Source organism: Chaetodon auriga, chromosome 23 (genome assembly GCF_051107435.1).
Source record: "Chaetodon auriga isolate fChaAug3 chromosome 23, fChaAug3.hap1, whole genome shotgun sequence".
Lineage (NCBI taxonomy): Eukaryota > Metazoa > Chordata > Actinopteri > Chaetodontiformes > Chaetodontidae > Chaetodon > Chaetodon auriga.
The window spans coordinates 18,376,748-18,395,109 of NC_135096.1; the positions used below are offsets into that span (position 1 = coordinate 18,376,748).

At 47.6% G+C, this 18,362-nt stretch overlaps 2 protein-coding genes across 3 annotated transcripts in view; one reads left to right on the plus strand and one right to left on the minus strand.

The window, feature by feature from the left end:
* Positions 1-2,106, minus strand: part of LOC143315859 (ras-related protein ralB-B-like) — a 4,477-nt gene extending 2,371 nt beyond the window's left edge. Inside the window, exons 1-2 of one of the 2 annotated variants that reach the window (XM_076723378.1) lie at positions 1,971-2,106; positions 1-87 (exon numbers count right to left, since the gene is read on the minus strand). The exon at positions 1-87 is cut by the window's left edge and continues 36 nt beyond it. In XM_076723378.1, the coding sequence (XP_076579493.1) occupies positions 1-78 (78 nt within the window). In that variant the 5' untranslated portion in view covers positions 79-87; positions 1,971-2,106. Of the gene's footprint in view, positions 88-1,672; positions 1,868-1,970 lie in introns of those variants that run through there. The other variant, XM_076723377.1, reaches the window with a different exon arrangement.
* Positions 2,107-4,977: 2,871 nt separating this feature from the next.
* Positions 4,978-14,944, plus strand: LOC143315846 (inhibin beta B chain). The gene is made up of 2 exons (XM_076723360.1): positions 4,978-6,053; positions 10,670-14,944. Exons 1-2 carry the CDS (start codon positions 5,657-5,659, stop codon positions 11,443-11,445), a joined length of 1,173 nt encoding a protein of 390 aa, XP_076579475.1. The 5' UTR covers positions 4,978-5,656; the 3' UTR covers positions 11,446-14,944.
* The last annotated feature ends 3,418 nt before the right edge of the window (positions 14,945-18,362 follow it).

Sequence of the window (18,362 nt, forward strand, 5' to 3'; positions counted from 1 at the left end):
TCCCACGCCGCCGCTGCCCACCATGATCACCTTATGGAGAGCCAGAGAGGTCTGGTTCTTGTTCTTGCCGGAGGCCATGACTCTGGCCTGCAGGGACCGGCAGGGACCGGCAGAGACCGGCAGGGACCAGCAGGGACCAGCAGGGACCAGCAGAGACCAGCAGGGACCAGCAGAGACCGCCACAGGAAGAAAGACGTACACCAACAGGATGAAACAGAAACACACTGAAAGCTGAAACACAGGATCGACTTCGTGTCAGGAGCTGAAAACCATCATGGCTGCTTTTTGGCGAGGAAACGGCGAATCAAAGTTAGAATTAGAGTCGAGACCGATCCGACCCGTCAGACGGCATCCAATCACAGACGGCGTCCAGCTGCCTGAGGATGCTAACGCTCCACTGGCTCAGTCTTCCAGAGCTCCGGTGTTTATCTCTGGGGGATGATAGCGGCTGCAGACTGGACAACGTTTCACCATCACCACCTTCATCATCATCATCATCATCATCATCATCGTTCATACTGATTATTTACTCTCTTTCTCCTCCTGCTGTAAGTTTAGGTTTAATCTGAATAACCTGCTTCAGATCCACGTTCTGGCTCAGATTTGGTTTTTGGCTGCTGACGTCTCTGTCGCCTTGTGGAGGACAGTCGGGTTATTTTTAACCTGCTTCCGACGCCGTGATGAAGAGTTAGCCGGAAACGAAGCGCCTCTTCGCCCTGTTTGTCGGTCGTGAACCCTCTCTGAAATTCCTTGCTTGTGCTCAGATTTAATCTCGGAGGCTCGGCGCTGAAGACCTGAGACCCTGATCCCCGTGGACCCAAAGCCTCCAGGAATCAGCCTGAAGGTGTTCAACAAGGAGACAAGCAGCCTCCTTAAAGTCTCCACACTGATTTCTGGTCAGTTTCATGTGTCTGACTGCGGCTGAACGTGACTTATTTTAGATTCAGATCATTATGGATTTATCTTCCACAGCCATGGATGTTTATAACACATGAGACACACACACACACTCTCTCATACATACATACATATACACACACACACACACAAACACACACACGCTGTGTGTTTGAGTGGTCAGGTGAGGGCCTCCTGATAAAGGCTGGCTGTAAACAGGAGGTGAACAAGCCTCTTGTCGGTGACCTTTCACGGCAGCCTTCCTCCAATGCGGGCTGCTGCCTGACAGGACGCCGACATGAGGGTGAAAATATGTCAGCTGCGCTCCGGGACGACGTGAGTAATAGTAGGAACTGTGAATAACCTCAGCTGTAAAAACAAATAAGAAATAAATGAACAATATGCCTGGCTGCGCTAAAAGAGGAACTATAACTCATCCTGTCAACGCTCAGCTTCAGCTTCCTCTCTGCATTAACCAGCTGACAGCTGGAAACCACTTTCTACAAGACACTAAACAGCCACTTTAGCGCTTCCCGGTTCCCGCCTTTAGCCTGAAAGCCGCCTCTGATTGGATGAAGTCACGAGCAGAACTCCCCTGTGGCTGTTGCTATTGGCTGCTTGGAGCGTCGCTCACCGCGGCGGTAGCTAGCCAGTGGAGCAGCAGCAGATAGCGCTTTCTTTCCCTCAGGGGGATTCACAGAAAACAGCCTGAAAACGCTCCGCGGAGGAAACGTTAAGCTAGCTCCAACAACACCGAAACCGTAGCACGACTCACCTGCTAACGTGTTTCACTGTTGCTCGCTGAAAAATCCGCCATACACCGACACACACTCAACTTTTACAAGTTGACCAGGCTACTCCCTGCCCCACCTCGTACCGGGACTCCAACAGAGATCGTGTATGTGAGGGAAGAGCAGTCACTCTGAGGCTGGGAAATGTCACGGGACAGCTAGCGACGCTGCTAGCTTAGCCGATAGCGGCGACGGATCTAGCGGCGGCTCGAAATGTCGTCAAAAATAACTCTGACAGAAAAGTGATACGAATAAAATGATTTAAACGAACAGTTTACTCACAGCAGCTCTGGATATTCACAGGAAAACGCGGCCGCTCGTCACTTTTGGTCGACGACGCCGAGAAACCCGCAGAGTGATACGTCTTACCTTTCCCCTCCTCTCAGGACGAGGCAGATGAGATGAACAGGAAGTGATGTCACGGAATTCCTTGTCTCAGTCTTATCTATCTATGTATGTATTTATTTATTTATTTGTCTTGGCACAGACTAAATAACGAGTAAAAATATAATAATACTGTATTTTTTTCACAAAAACTGTGAAGTGTGATGTCATGCAGCAGTGTGTCTTTGTAGATCTGCTGTGTGGAAAATAAAGAAATGTTCACATGATAAATCTGATGGTTATATGGCTGACTGCTTAAAACACGTCAGAAAACAGTGAAATAGTGCAGGCGGCTCCTGGAAAGACACGGAAAGTATGTGTTGACCTGGGCAGGCGGCGAGTTTTCCCACCTGAGATCACACAAACATCTCAGACCAGATGTGGCGACGTGGTCCACAGCCTCAAACGTCTTCTTTGGTCCGGCCAAAGAGACTCGGTTCACACTGATATAAAACAGAGAGAAGGAGCAAACTGTCAAAGAGGAGAAGCTGGAATCAGAGGACATTTCACATTTTTCCGTCAAAAAGAACCTGAAATGATAAATCGAGTCTGAAAAAGGACTGACTCCACAGACACTGTGCTCAGGTTGAACATCAGAACATCTGAAGCATTAACGCTGCAACATCTGCTGGAAATATAAAGTTTCAGCAGGAAGATACAGAAGACGTCGAATTTAAAGAGGAAAAGTGAAAAGGTTCCAGGTGTGTTCATGAGCAGACCACTCTGGGTCAAGGTTTTGGAGTCCTGGGTGGACGGTTTGCTTCGGTGGGTCCAGCAGCTCCTGGTTTAGGTTTGTCAGATCTCAGATTCCAGTGGAAGGCCTCATCTTCTTCAGACCGATATGAAAACTGAGCTCTGGTGTTCAAGGGATCGTTTGTTTGCTCTCACGTGTTTTTATTATTTTTTCTATCGTCTCGTGACCCTGAAACACCAGCAGTCCAAAGATCAGACGTGCTCTGAAGCTCCATAAAAGGCTCCTGAGTGACGATTGTGCTGTGAGGTTTATGAGGTCGACTCAGAGAGAGAAACGAAAAGGAGGAAACTTTGAAAACTTCTACGAGCCAGAATGAATGAAGAGATTTACAGCAGCACGGCTCCCAAAACTCTGAGATTTACTGTTTTTCCACTTGAGGTGTGAAGAAATTTGTCATGTTTGCTTTCCAGGGAAATTCTCTCCAGTTCAGAGGATTTATTCTTCTAAGAACGAAATTCATTTCATCCTCCATCTGTCCCAAATGTTCCCTCTGGCCCTAACAGATCCAACTTCAAGGATCCTGCAGGGTTTTATTCACGTTAACTTTGATGTCTCGTGTCTCTTATTGCAGTTTTTCATGAATTTGCATCGCAGCAATGAAGGCAGAACTTCATAAACTCGTAAAAAACCTGTGATTTTTACAGGTTGTAGAAGCTCATCTGCTGCTGTGCACCCACATGTAGTTCCAGCGTTTGGAACAAAGATGGCGCTGTTTCATCACTTTGTCCACGGCTGATGAGACGGTGGAGAGCAGAGACTCAAACCCAGAGATGGAGGCAGGTAAAACCATTAACTTCGACTTTAAATGACGTCAGAGCTGATTCAGACTTTGAGAAAACATGTTTGGTCTCCTCGACTCATTTTACACCAATGAAGGCGGACATATTGAGTGTCTTTGGAAACGTTATCAACTCAAATTCAGCAGATTTGGACAAAACAACATGTGTTCTGAATCTATAACGTCAGAATAAGTTGAATCAAACGGATTCGATTTCAATAAAAAGGCTCACGAGGGGAGAAACAGCCCTGGCCTGTTCTCGCTCCTCATGTTGTTTTGCCTTATGATAATCACCAGCTGAAAGGTCAAAGGTCACCTGGCTCCGTCCATGACTACAGCTGCTGCAGGATGTCTCCTGTTGTGACGAGCTGATTTGGTTTGGAGTTTTTACTGACAAATGTTGCCCGGACGTGCTGTCAAAGCGGACCCACGCTCATTAGTGCGAGCTGTTGTGTTGAGTTTGACTACAGAGGCTCAAGTATTTGTATATTTTTATGTCTTTTTGAGGTTTAGAAGTTGAAATACTGCAGTGATTCTAATTAGTCATCAGCACGAATGAAGCAGCTCTGACTTCATTTGTCCACCTTCATGGTGTGTTTGTCTGCTGTCGTATTTAAGGACTTTATATCAGTGTCTTGTCTATTTTAAATTGATTAAAGTGTCCACATACTTTTGGCCACATCCTCGCAGACAAACGTCAAACTAAACGTCATTATACCTGAACACATTCAGACGACATGTCCGTGTCATTTAGTCACTTCCTCCCTTGAATCAGGCACAGACGTCCCTTTGGGAAAGAGCAGTTTTTAAGGAGGTTTAACGCTCCAAAAAGCAGCAAAGTGCTTTAAAACGTCACCGCTGAGCACTTCAAACACACCGCAGGTCATACCAGAACATTGAAGAAGCTTCAGTGATACTCTGAGAGGTACAAACACCTTTAAAGTACTTCAGAAAGTCAGTGACGACGGCTCGATGTGATCTTCTGCTGAAGATTCTTCTGTTTTACGCGAGCTCTTCGATGGGGGTCAGCATTTATTTTTGCATGTTTTAGTATTGTTGTATCTACTTTTACTACACAGTACAGGATGTGAATACTTGTTCGGTGTGTGTACTCTGTACGTGTGGCTGAGCAGCTGCTGTACTGCATTCAGCTCCCTTGATAAACTGCAGTAAACAGTACACACAGTGTGTACTCAGGAGTACTGTGCAGTGCAATATGAATCCCTTTAGGAATAATTCAGTGATTTCTCCTCAGGGAGTATTATGAACACCGCCCCCCTCCCTCCCTCCCTCTCGCTCCTCATTGGCTCCGCCCCCTGGTCTTGACCCCCACCCCCTGTATATAAAAAGTTTTCGGTGTGTGGCGGCTCCCCAGTCTCAGACGCCAGAATGGAAACGCTCCTCGGTGCGCTCACTGGCACACCTCCCTCTCCTCCTCCTCATCACCTTCCTCTTCTTCAGTGCGCATCGGCACTCCGGCAGCAGCGCCCCGGGAGTCACGAGCAACACCGTTTGAGATCCATGTAGAGAATCACAGAGTGAGGATGAGGATGATGATGATGATGAGCTTTCTGTGTCTGTGGACCAAAAAATGATGGATTGAACTTGGAGGATGTTCAGGCGGGCTTTGGATTCAGCTCTGGTCGGACTGTGGAATATGTTGAAGGGGCACTTCCAGCTGGGCTGATGCTCATTCGTGACACCATGACTCGTTTTCCTCCTCAGCCGCTGACAGAGGTGATGCGTTCCGTGTGAAGCTGCTCCAAACTCCGGCGCACAAAGTCAGAAAGAAGCGGGGTGAAGAGGAGACTGCTGAGAATGACCAAAGACATCCACACAACGATGTGATAAAAAGATTTCCTGCACACGCATCTTCGAGTGACTGGAAACAAACTGCACCGACCGGCATCCCCGTGCGTCAGACCTGAGCGGACCGCCGTTACGCATGGAGGCGGCTCGGGGCTGAGGGATTTTTCTGTCTCTTCGTGTTTCTTTTTATGATTTGACTCTGACAAAAGAGGGAAAGATATTCTACTCCTCCTCAAACAGAAAATGAGTAGCTGTCTTCTCCGACTAGCACTCTTCGTGGCTTGCGTCCTCTCCATCCGCTGCACCGCTGCGCCCGGGACCGAGGCGGAGGCGCACACGGCGTCCCGGGATACCTGCGCGTCCTGCGGCGTCGCTCAGCCGGAGGACCCCGAGTCGGGCCGGCTGAACGTGGACTTCCTGGAGGCGGTGAAAAGGCACATCCTGAGCAGGCTGCAGATGCGGGAGAGGCCCAACATCACGCACCCGGTGTCGAAGGCGGCCATGGTGACGGCGCTGCGGAAGCTCCACGCCGGGAAGCTGCGGGAGGACGGGAGGGTGGAGATCCCCAACCTGGACGGACACCCGATGAGCAACGAGGTGCTGGAGGAGAGCTCGGAGATCATCAGCTTTGCGGAAAAAGGTGCGTGATGGAGATGAGGTGACAATGTTCAGGCTCGAATTTAAGTTTTCTCAAGAGGCAAAAATCTGACATTTGAAACGAGAAAGATTCACCTGATTTAGTGAAATTTCATGTTTTCCACCAGTTTTCTTAAAGCACAAGAAGCAAGACCAGCCAGTGTAGACTCCACTCACTCCCACAAAATTAGGAAATTTGAGATCCTCGTGTTTTGCTGTTTGTTCCTGAACAGAAAACGAGTGAGTTCAAGGTGAAAGCTCTCAGCATCCTGCAGGGAGGGACCAGCTGGCAGCGTCTGACTCAGAGAAACCTCAGAGAAATCAGTCTGTGAGGGATGAGAAATGCAGCTGAGGCAGGTGCTGCTTTTAATCCAAAACATCTGATTTCACAAGTCATCGTCCACTGTGCGTGCGGCACACTCAGACTCATGAAGCAGTCTGATGACACTCAGCTGAGGGCTCACACACTGCTGCAGTCACCAAACACAACATGTGAAATGATGTTTGATGCATGTAGCTGATGAATCAGGAGCTGCTGGGACACACTGAACATCAGCCAGCTCTGCTCGGCGTGTGTGTGTTTGTCTTATAAACTGACTGAACGAGGAACATGCTGATGTTGAACAGATGTTGATAAAGGAGCCTGAAAACCCGCCAAAATAAAAGCAGGACGGTGCATCGCTGCTACCTGCACGAAGTGTGCTCGTGTTTCTACAGAGCAGCAGCTGGACTGAGCGTCCTCTGCCTGCAGTCCTTGAATGCATCGTGGCCGGTCATCAGATGCTGGTTGTTCTCAGTGTAAACGCCTGTCGTTTCCGCTCCAGGAGCACGTGCTGATTTCATCTAACATAAGTTTAACGTGCTGAGACTGTTTTCACACCTCAGAGGTGAATCAAAGCTTGTGGTTTTGAGGTTTGGTGTTTCTTGTAAATCGGATGTTATTTACAGCAAAGGACGGCTCATTTCAGAAAATGAAATGTTTTGACTGTAGTTTGGTGGCAGAGAGAAGCGTGAGCCGATTGGATTTGGGGGTTTCTTTCATTAAGATTTGTTGTTGTTTTTTGTTTTTTGTTTTTTTTAGCATGGCTGCATTCATGTGCTCAAGAAAAAGTTGGACATGTGGCACTTATGGCTTCTACCCCAGCGTTGCGTTCACTTTCCTCGAAAAGCCAGCCACACACATGCATGCAGTGGCTCAGCTTCTCTCGGTGTCGGCGGAGGTTTGCTCCCCGCTGAGAGGCTTTGAGTTTCAGACGTTTCTCTCCGTGGCCGCTGCGCCGCAGACCTTCCACCTCAGCGCCGTCCGCTTGCCAGTTGGCTGCGTTCAGGGCGCTGAGCGGCTGTCAGCGGGGACATGGCACGGCGACAAGGCTCAGAGGAGCAGTTTACTCAGCGGAGGCTGAAAGTGATCAGCGACACCACCTGCTTCGCCCACGTGTGTCCGTGCGCTCGCCTCTGGTGGAAACATCTGCGTTCCACATCAACGAGCGGCCGCTTCACGTCGGAGCTCAGAGCTGCTCCTCCGGACCTGAGCGTGTTCATCATGTCTGAGAGTCATGTATCCTGTTTGCGTCGAGCTTTTGTGCCTCTGTCACGTCTTTATGCCAGTCTTTGTGTGTGTTATTGATGTTTTCTTAATGCCGTGTGTTTCTGTGAGTGTGTGCGTTGGCGTGTACACGCATCCACATCCAGGATCTTGTGTGTTTATGTGTCAGGGCTGTGTTGAATCAGTCCCCTCAGTATAAGGTCAGAGCTTTTGTGTCCACTGTCTGCAGCCTGAATGCAGATTGACGGGCTGAACCCTGCAGCCTGGCACCCCATTAGAATTCACAGGGTGTGTGTGTGTGTGTGTGTGTGTGTGTGTGTGTGTGTGTGCAGGCTCTATATGAACACACACTCACTGCAGTGCATGTTGGTGGTTTGTGCATCATTGTGATGTTTTGTGAGTTTGCAGCTGGCAGGCCTCTCATGAATGAAGCGTGTGGTCTGTGCTGGAGTGAGTCGGCTTGTTGCTTCAGGTGTGAACGCTCTGACGGCTGCAGGTCAGATCAACCTCACCTCAGCATCGCTTCAGAAGCTGTCCTGGAGCTTTCAATCACATCGTTTGATCTTCACCGGTTTGCTTGAGTTTGTCCATCTGCTGATGAAGAAGATGGAAGATGGTCAAACGTGTTCGTGTGGAAACTGTTTCATGATTTTAAATGAGTGTTGTGATAGAAATGAAACCTCCAGTCAAATCACATCGGTCTCATTTAGAATCACGAGTTTGCCTCTGAGGCCTTAACAATCTGATTTCCAGATTTTCTGAAAACAGAGAAGAAACTCCTTTAACCGTTTCAACATCAATGATATCATCCAGAACATCGTCTGCTTGAGAAGTGCATTGTGGGAAGGCTGCAGCCTCAGAGTGAGGATTCGTGCAGAAAGCGTCCAGAGTGAGTGAAGGAGGTTTTGTTGTGTAAGAGGAGCAGTCGTGATGGGACCTCCTGCTTGTAAAGCTCATTATTTAGATCTTTATGATGGGAGTAACCTGCATGTTTGCTGCAGCACAGTGTGGTTTATTTATCCGCCTGTTATTCCTCACTAAACATTTGTCACCAGAAAGAAATCAAAACCTAAATATTTGCCTGACGTGACATGAAGCCAGTTAGAACAGCTGCCGTCCGTCTCATTCGGCGCACAATGAGCACTTTATTCTGAACACTTTGCATCCGAGCCAGAAAACGGCTTCTGCTGAGCTGCCGATGCTGTGAAACCATCGTCTCCCAGACCTCGACCGACGTCCTCCTGCGTCTCACTGTCAGCCTCATTCGAACGGGCTCGTCCGGCTCAGCGTTCATTCGGCGTCTGAGACGTCGTTTTGGTCCCAGCAGTTCAGAATAAGCGAGCAGGTCGAGGTTTGATAGAATACGTGTTGACAGACGAACAACCTGTGAAATCTGCACCTGCAGCTCGGCTTAACCTTGGTTGTGGTTTTATGGGCACTTTAACGTCGCCGTTCTTCATCTCCACCTCGCCTGGGTGCCAGCGGCGCTGTAATCTGCAGCAGTGTGTGATCTGACATCCAAGCTGCTGAGTAATGACTCAGAGATTAGCTCGTCTCGTGATGGATGAGGTCATGCGTGTGGAGGCTCGTCGAGAAGCTCGGCGCTCGCTTTGATGGTCGGCGACGACGTCTGCTCCCTCAAACTTAAACTCAGCTTCATATTTTGCACATTTCTGGACTGATGACACCTGCGGCCACTTCATGAACGTAAAAACCTTCAGTACTCGGGATGGTCCTGGTTCAAGTCCATCTGCTGGACTCTGTGTCCTCTTACTCAATCTCTCTGCTTTGCCTTCTCTCAGAGTTCAGGAGGTTCAGTCCTGATGGATGGCTCGTATCTTCTTCACCTGAAAGCTGTCAGTCAGCCTCTCCATGTGTTTTCCTTGGAGTAGCACCCATGATTCACGGTTACAAAAGCAGAAAGTGACGTGAGACTCATAGTCCACCATTTGGGCATTTGTAATCAAATCAAAGCCGGAGGCAGCAGCCAGTAACAGCCACGGGAAGCTCTGTAAGCATCTCAAGATAAAGTGCCTCAAATGTAAAACACGGTAGATTAAGAAGGCCGCTGCTTCCAGTCCAGAGTGTGCTGAGTCGTGTTTCATCACACCATCAATTATCCAGGAGTACTCTCAAGATATTTACACGACTCTGCTGAAGATCAAACTTTATCCTTCCTTAATGGAGCGCTGGCTCGCAGAAAGGCCCAAAATGAAACACAGAAGCCCAATAAATGAAGAGATGAATTTCATACAGAGCACCGCAGATAAAAACACTCTTTTCTTCTCTCTTTAGTTCAAGCTCTTGTGGTATTTATTAGTTGTGGGAAAGTTGCAGGAGTAACAGGAGGGCAGAGACCTGTATAAACGTTCTCTGACTTCACTTCAAAGACGATGAAAGATGTTGAATGAATTTGAGATTGTGACTTTTGTCCCTGAAGGGTCTGAATCCCTCGGTCGCCCTCCTTCCAAACCTTTTAATCGTTCCACAAATGAGCTGACGGCCCTCGGATAAAAAGCCTGTGACCATTTGCAGTCTGCTGGAGGAGCAGCCACGGCTTCTGAGAACCAGCTAATGTCATGTAAATGGTTGTTCTTGCGTCTTCATTCTTCCAGTTTGTTGCTGCATCTCTCGCGCTGCCTGGCCCTGCGACGTGCTCTCGGGCCTCATTGTGAGGACAGTTAGGCTCCATAAGATCTAATTTTCAGGCAGCATTCAACGCGAAGCCTTTGAACCTTTGTGTGCGCTCTCTTAAGCTCCCCCCAGTCTCATATTTGGGCTGAGTCGGAGGCCAAGTGGCCCTGAGCCCAACGCCTTCCTGTCACAGTCCCCAGGATCTGTGCTGCCACCCTGAACTGAGGGGAGGCTGGGGCCTGTTGTCTTACTTTAAGCTGTTCTCCCAGGTTCACCCCGAGCCCCCCCCACCCAGTGCTCAATCCCCTTTGCAATGCTGGTTTTCAAAGTGACATAAATGTCCAGATGTTCAGTTGCTGGTGACGACAGACTTGTTTTACAGGCTTTGGTGGTTTTACTTTCTGAATAACCAAACCCTCTGATGTGCTTCTGTTCCTCAGATGACGTGGTGACATCCAAGTCCAGCCTGTTCTTCCTGATCTCCAATGAGGGGAACCAGAACCTGTATGTGACACAGGCCACCCTCTGGCTCTACTTCAAGCTGCTGCCGTCTCCACTGGAGGTGCGCCCAAGGCGGAAGGTGACGGTGAAGGTGTACTACCAGGAGCCTGGCCTTGGCAGCAAGTGGAACCTGGTGGAGAAGCGGGTGGAGCTGAAGCGCAGCGGCTGGCACACCTTCATGCTGACAGACGCCGTCCGGTTGGTGTTTGAGAAGGGCGACCGGCGCCAGAACCTTGACGTGCGTTGCGAGGGCTGCGAGGCAGAGGGCGTCGTGCCCATCCTGCTCAACCAAAATGACGAGTCCCACCGGCCCTTCCTGGTGGTGCAGGCCCGGCAGGCTGACAACAAACACCGGATCCGCAAGAGGGGGCTGGAGTGCGACGGCAGCAGCAGCCTGTGCTGCCGCCAGCAGTTCTACATAGACTTCCGGCTCATCGGCTGGAACGACTGGATCATCGCACCGTCGGGCTACTTTGGGAACTACTGTGAGGGGAACTGTCCGGCCTACATGGCAGGAGTCCCCGGTTCGGCCTCGTCCTTCCACACAGCGGTGGTGAACCAGTACCGCATGCGGGGGATGAGCCCGGGCTCCATGAACTCCTGCTGCATTCCCACCAAGCTCAGCACCATGTCCATGCTCTACTTTGATGACGAGTACAACATCGTCAAGCGGGACGTTCCCAACATGATCGTGGAGGAGTGTGGCTGTGCTTGAGTACGTTTTATTCTTGGTTATTTAAGGTGGAGCTGAAGAACTTAACTGTAAACAGATTCACAATGTTACAAAAAAAAAAAAAAAAAGAATATAGAAACAGAATATTTATGGACGATGGAGAAAACATGTGCACACACAACCTCATCCACACATATCTACACACCCTCATGTATGCCTGCACAAAAACCTGTATATATATTTATGTTTGTTGATATATTTCGTTATATTCTCTGGTGGAAGACTGTTTCTGTCTAGAAACGATTCAGTTTCCTTCAAAGGGACGTGAGGAGTTCTCTTCCAAATCTTTAAATATCCACTTTGGAAAACAATCAGTCTCTGACGTTGTTCATTAAATATCTCTAAGATAGTGAGGATCTGGTTTGCTAAAGTGTTTGAGACTTGTGTAACCTACTAGCCTTTACGAAGCAGCATCATTTGATGTAATTCTCTGCTGTTGTTAGAGTAGATACCACTTGTTTAGAAGTGAGTATCTCGTTTTGGAATTAAACTCTTCATGTGTAGAACATGAACCCAACCTTGAACGTGAAAGTAACGTCTCCAGCGGAGGTTTAGGAAGCCTTACATGAGTCACAAAGAGGGCTGGGGTGATTTAACTCGGCCTCTTTTAGTGCAGACACGTGTGACAAGCACTGACAATGTTAATACACCAGTCAAAGTTCACCAACGTACAGCACTTCTGGCCAGGAGTCACATTTACACGACGTCTTAGAGGAACGCGATAAAACCAGCTTCAAGCAGATTCTGGATGCATTCCAGAGTGGATGGAAACAGAAAACATGATAATCTGAGAGACATCTGAACGAGGTTTCCGTCACACTGTCACCAAACCACGAAATAATCCTCCAAACTGACAGCTTAAAGGCAGATTTGCTAATGAAAAAATCCTAACTGCTTGAAGGTTGTTTCCAGTCGTTGATATGCATCTTTGGATTCTTCTCTTTTCATCATCTCCATTTTTGAGGAAGCACTGTCGCATGTTTCTGAAAGCTGGAAAAGGTTCCTCTATTTCAACACTCAGCAAACAAAGCTAAGGGTTCCCCGAACTTCTCATGGGATTTCTACCGAGTGCTGCGGGGAGAATCGAAATCTGTTTCTCAAATTGCACATATTGGATATGCTCTCAATATTCTCATTTCCTTCCCTAAATTCAGGACTTTGCATCCTCAAATGACCTGATTCTTTCCCTTGAAAAAATGTCTCCCCTCAAAAAACGACACCGTGCTTCAAATCAGTCAGTTGAACCGCTCGGATCTAAATACTGACTTAGGTCTTAGACATATGAACTGTAGGGTTTTGCTAACACAACACTGATTGATCTTTAACAAAGGCAAAGGTGTACTGCTGCCCACCGCATGACAGAAGGGGTTTGAGGGAACAGTGGCCCCAATTTCATAGCTCAGACAACAAGACAAACCATTTCCAGCTGTGCTCAGCCCAGTCCATGTACAGTCCCAAAGGGGCCACAAGATCCGACGTACCTCCTCCGTCTACATAAAGAATGCTCTTATTTTGTAACCTGTTCCAGAGGTTTTGGCTCGGCGAACTTCCCGCCTTCCTGCTTGGTCTTTGTATCATCAAAGTAAAAAAATGGACTCAGCCATCTTGCACTCATGATGTGGGTAGAACAAAAACTCTGTCGTAGACAAGATGGTGGACTGAATATCAGTCACATAAATCCGTTTTGTTTCTAAAACCTTCCTCCACCGTCCTTCAGCTTCTCCTTAAAGGGGCCGGTCCGATTCCTTCCAGTTGTTCCAATCAAAAAATACTTAACAAATCTCTCATTTCAGTCAGTGAAGGCGAAAAGTTGCCATATTGCTCGGTTTAGAGATGGTGCAGCTTCACGTCCTGACGCACACTTTGAAAGCACTTGCAGACTGAAATGCCTTTAATGAGCCCGATGTGGCGCACCGTTCCCCACAGTCCTAAAAGAAATAAGTGCCGCATGAGCTATGCAATGTATAGTATTTACCCATATACAAGCTGAACTTAAGCTCTTCTGACAAACTATCACCAATACTTGAAATGTAAGCGTGGCAAGCAGGGGCAGGTTGGGCTTTGGCTGGGAGGCAGGAGGAGGCTGAGAGTTCCCAACGAAAAGCTGTTTTGGCTCCTTTAATGATTGAAAATGTGTTTCTGGTAGCAGATGGTGAAGTCTTGGACCGCGGCAGAAAGACTTGATCCAGCTCCAATTAAAAAATAAGTCAAAGTCTGGAAAACCCATATCCACGTTTCAGGAGACAGGTTTGGAGAAATATCCAGTCTGCTGCAGAATAAAGTGGATTTTCTAAACTGTGTTCTTTGAAACAAACAAGGCGGCAGATGGAACGGCATCACAAGCATCTCTGCTCCACAAAATGCTTTTTCTCAAATTTACTGGATAATTGTACCTCATTAGGTCAAGAACATGACTGAAACAAAACCGTCAGAGGAACAATAACCATGTATTGGCCCAACAAGGTCAGGAGCCATTGATTTAAACTAATGGAAAACATGATTCACGTAGACAAACACACCTCATGTGAAAGTTTAGCGTTCTTTGTCGCTTCTCGGCTGCCATTGTTTGGAATCGTAGCGTCTTGTGAAAAAGGTTGAAAATCTACTTTATTGCACAGAAGACAAAACATTTTTGTACCAACAGTCACCGAATAATCATCGATTCGTTGATGTCGTCTTCAAATGGAACCTGTGAGACATGAAAAGAGGCTAACTGGGGCTAACTTTGACCCACATGTGGTGCATGAACAGTGATTTCGGTGTCTAAATGAATGCGTCCCCGTGGACTTCCTGTTCGGCACCGAAACACACTTTGAGACACAGTTTCCAGCCTCAGTCACATTGACATCACTTTGATGTTTCCAGGTTAAACGTTGCAGCGGCCTCGTCATCGCGCTCTGCTCTCATTCGCAGGCGTCACCACGACCAGGCGCACCTTTTAGACAAACACCTGCCGCTCTCACGTCTTCCCGCCTTCTGTCCGACGCTCCACCTCCACTTCTCCTGCCACTGTAATCTTTCGCTTGTTCTTCAAAGCGAATGGTTGTTAGAATATTTGCACTGAGGAGCTGCGTGACGAGTAACAAGAAAAAGTGAAACAAATAGAAACTGCCATTGAAAAAAAGTTATTTTTATAGAAGCAAAATTGAGCTCTGTTCAAATGTATTATACCTAATCATGGAACCAAAGAGGCCAAGAGGTTTAGCTATTGAAAGATGGCAACGCCGTCAAGTTTTTGTTGTTGTAAATGACTTTGTGACAGTTAAAAGAGGCCTAAACACTGTATCAGGGTATAATATCAGTCCATAATCAGCTTAATCTCTTTTCTATTTTGTACCTAGACATGGAATATTTCATATTTTTTCATCAAATTACTTAAATATTCCTAGTTTTCTTTCTTGGTTTTGTTAGCTCTCGTTACAGAGTCATGTAGAGTGAAGCACACGCCATCTGATCCCTGTACAGTCGATGTAACATATGAATATGCTTTTGAAATATTTTGTTCTTTGTAATTGTTGAAAAATAAATTTCTTATTACCAATTGTATGGATGTGTTGTTGTGTGTCAGTCTGAGCTCAGCGTGTGGACCGGCGGGCGGGAGGTGGCTCAGGTGAAACGGGGTCAGGTGAGGCAGACGCTCACGCTGTGATCACATCAGAAGCAGCGGAGGACGACGCTGTGGTCCGTTACGCCACACTGAGGGCGTAGCTTCAAAGATGGCGGCGGTGAAACCAGCTGGAGCTCCTTCTGATACCGAGGGAGAAACCGCAGTCATCCGTGACCTTTGGCGGCTGACGCTGGCGGTTTTCTGCCATGTTTGCCCTCATGTGTTGACACCTTTCAGCATTTTATGATACCCAGCGGGAGACGCCACAGCCCACAAAAATTCCACAATTATCAGCAGCGAGGCTGAAGTCAGAGGGTTTTCCCTGCTGATCGCTCGTCTCCGTGTCAGGTTTAAGACATCACGTTACAGCGTGGTCAGAAACAGACGTCTTTTAAGGCTGCAGGCCAGATTTCACTTCCAGAAGTATTTGATGAACATGATTTAACACGAGTCATTAAAGTTATTAAATGAAGTTATCGTTGTGGAGTCATCGCTAACACAGAGGAGACGTTGATGATTGAAGGCTATGGGGAGATTTTTCACACACATTTCGTCTGACTGCACTGAGCTGACGTTCGAGGTTCTGCATTTTCACCAAAATGTTGTCGGGAGCCACATGAAGCATCAAGCCGAGGACTCCAGAGACCTTTACGCTGGACAAAAACCAGCACATGGTGGATACTTTACAGGCTGATGTTTAGATTGAAGATGCTTAAATTTGACTCAACAAAAGATAAAGAAACAGAGTTCTGCTGGGTTTAGACATCAGTGCCGGCATGATGGATGAATCTAAACATGTTCGACTCCTCACTTTTTTTTATCGTCTCATTCTCAGATGAAAAACTCCTGGCTTGAACAAACTGCGAAGGTCCGACTCCTTCGCTCAGAGTTTGGCCTCTCAGGCGACATACAGGGCCTTACACAGCCTCAGAGTAAGCCTGCAGACACGACTCGGGGCTGATAAAACGTCTCTTCCACGGCGTGTGGCTGGTGGCGCACATACATCAGCGGCTGGTGAAGCTGTTTCCTCGGGGGTGGGAGGAAGAACAGACTGTTGAGCTCTATGTGCTCATTCAGGCGTACAAAGGCTCTTAACAGGCCTAATTATACCAAAGCAAATCTCAGCAGGACTCCAGGGGTCAAGTGTTTGACCTCTGGGGTCACACCCTTCATGATTGGGAGGAGAGAGGCAGTCGACTACAGCTGATGCAGCGTTAGCGGTTAGCGTGATTTTGTTTTTTGACATGAACCACTCAGAGGTTTTACACTGACACGTGGACGTCCAGTAAAGATTAACTGCTCCTGAAAGGAACCCGGTGAGTGTCAGCAGACGTCAGGAGGAATGCTGTAGTTAAGTTGTGTGAAATGATATGTGTCAGAGGGAAAACTTAATCTGACAGGTGATGAACAGGTGAGACTTCGTCTGCCGCGACTCAGGAATGAGAGAGAATGAGGGGAAAGAGGGATGGCTGTCTTTCTCGCTTACATGCTAACATGTTTTGGATGATTGCCTTGAAACATTCAGGGTCCTCAGAGGGTGAACTAGAAAACTTTGCTATCATCAAGTCAAAAATTGAATGTGTCCAATAATTTCTGACCAAATATTTGCAAAACTAACTGCTGCACTTTGTGTCTAGTGCTAAATTAGCAAATGTTAGCATGCTAACACACTAAAGTAAGATACGGAATATGGTAAACCTGATCCCTGCCAAATGTCTGCATGTTAGCGTAGTTGTTATTAGCATGTTAGCATGCTGACATTAGCATTTAGCTCAAGCGCAGCCTCACAGAGCTGCTACATTCAGTCCTGGACTCTGTACTGATTTTAGTAAAAGATCAGCTTGTGCCAAATCATCTTGTTAGCCAGCTACTTTAGCATCAAGTTGGCACCTGATTTGTGTACTAGATAACATTCAGTAGAAGCTTAAATATCAGTGTCTTTACAGACTGAGCTTACTGGTTGCGAGCTGGTTGCTAACAGTTCAAGCTAAAGTAACTAACTAACTAACTAAACTACGAGAAGTTTCTTCCAATGTGAACGATCGTTTCAGATTCTTGATTCAGAAAGTCTGAAAAATCCTCGAGAAGCTGCTCAGTGATGAGTCGTAAGCAGGCTGAAACATGAAGCGCGATGAAGACGACCAGTCCTGAAATTCTTCAGCACAAATCCAAACGGAGAAGACGGTGAGATGAGCGAAGGAGTTAAGCTGAGGGTTAGTCAATTACAGAGCGCACAATGTGGAGATGTCAGGGGACACACCAGAGCTGTTTCATCATGTTGCTCGGCATTAGCGGGTCCACCGCAGAACACAGGAATGTTAATGAACGCAGCCTCGGGCCGCGCTGCGTGACACACACCTCCTTCAAGGCAACGCGTCGTGACGGTCGGCGGCAGAAAACAGTTAGGTGTTTTGACAGCGTGGTGAGTCTGACTGACACATGAGCGGGACTGGATGTGCTGCTTCTGCTGATTTATGAGGAGCGAGAAGCCAGTCTTATTTGTCTGAGCGGTGGGAGAGGTTATGAATCATCAATCACTCATTTACAGTATGTGACACGGTACAGTACCTGTCGCCTGGAGGGAGGGTTTGGAAACCGCCGTGGAACGGTGGCTCCCCTCTTACCAGACTGTAATTCCCCTCCTCTAATGAGATCTTGATTGCATGCGGTCTGCAGACAGGTCTGAAATGAAAAACACAACAGAAACATGAGCGTAGTTCACAGAGGTCAACAACAGGTGAGCTCATCACACTGACAGGTTAAGTTTGTTAATTCACACATTCACAACATTTTGAGCCCAAACCAAGAAGCAAGGCAGTCACAGTAATGTGAACTCAAGTGACGAGCCTGCGGCCTGCGAGGCGGACAGATGAAGCCTCTCATCTCTGAATACTGACGGGGTTTTCCACGTGAAGAAAATCAGGGGAAATCTAAGGTGCTCTCAGAGGAAACCGTGGAATGTCAAGGCCAAGCACAGGTAGATGATCTCAAGAAGCCATTCGGAGGCGCCGGAGTAGAATTCAAGATGTGGAAAAATCTCTCCCTAACGCAGCATGCCCTTCAGGAAAAAAGAGCCGACATTTCACCCTTCAGGATCCTCTAATGTGCAGGTTTTACTCTGCAAAGGTGTTTAGATTTTCAGCTGTCAGGTGTGATCCCGCGTGAAGCGCCATAAGTCACTCTAACTTTAACATCGGTGTTGAAAAATGTCTCATGTTTGGAAGGAATTCAACTGTGCCGTGTTTCCAGGATTCAGTGTTTACATTCACAGCCACGGTAGCCGTTGGAGGAA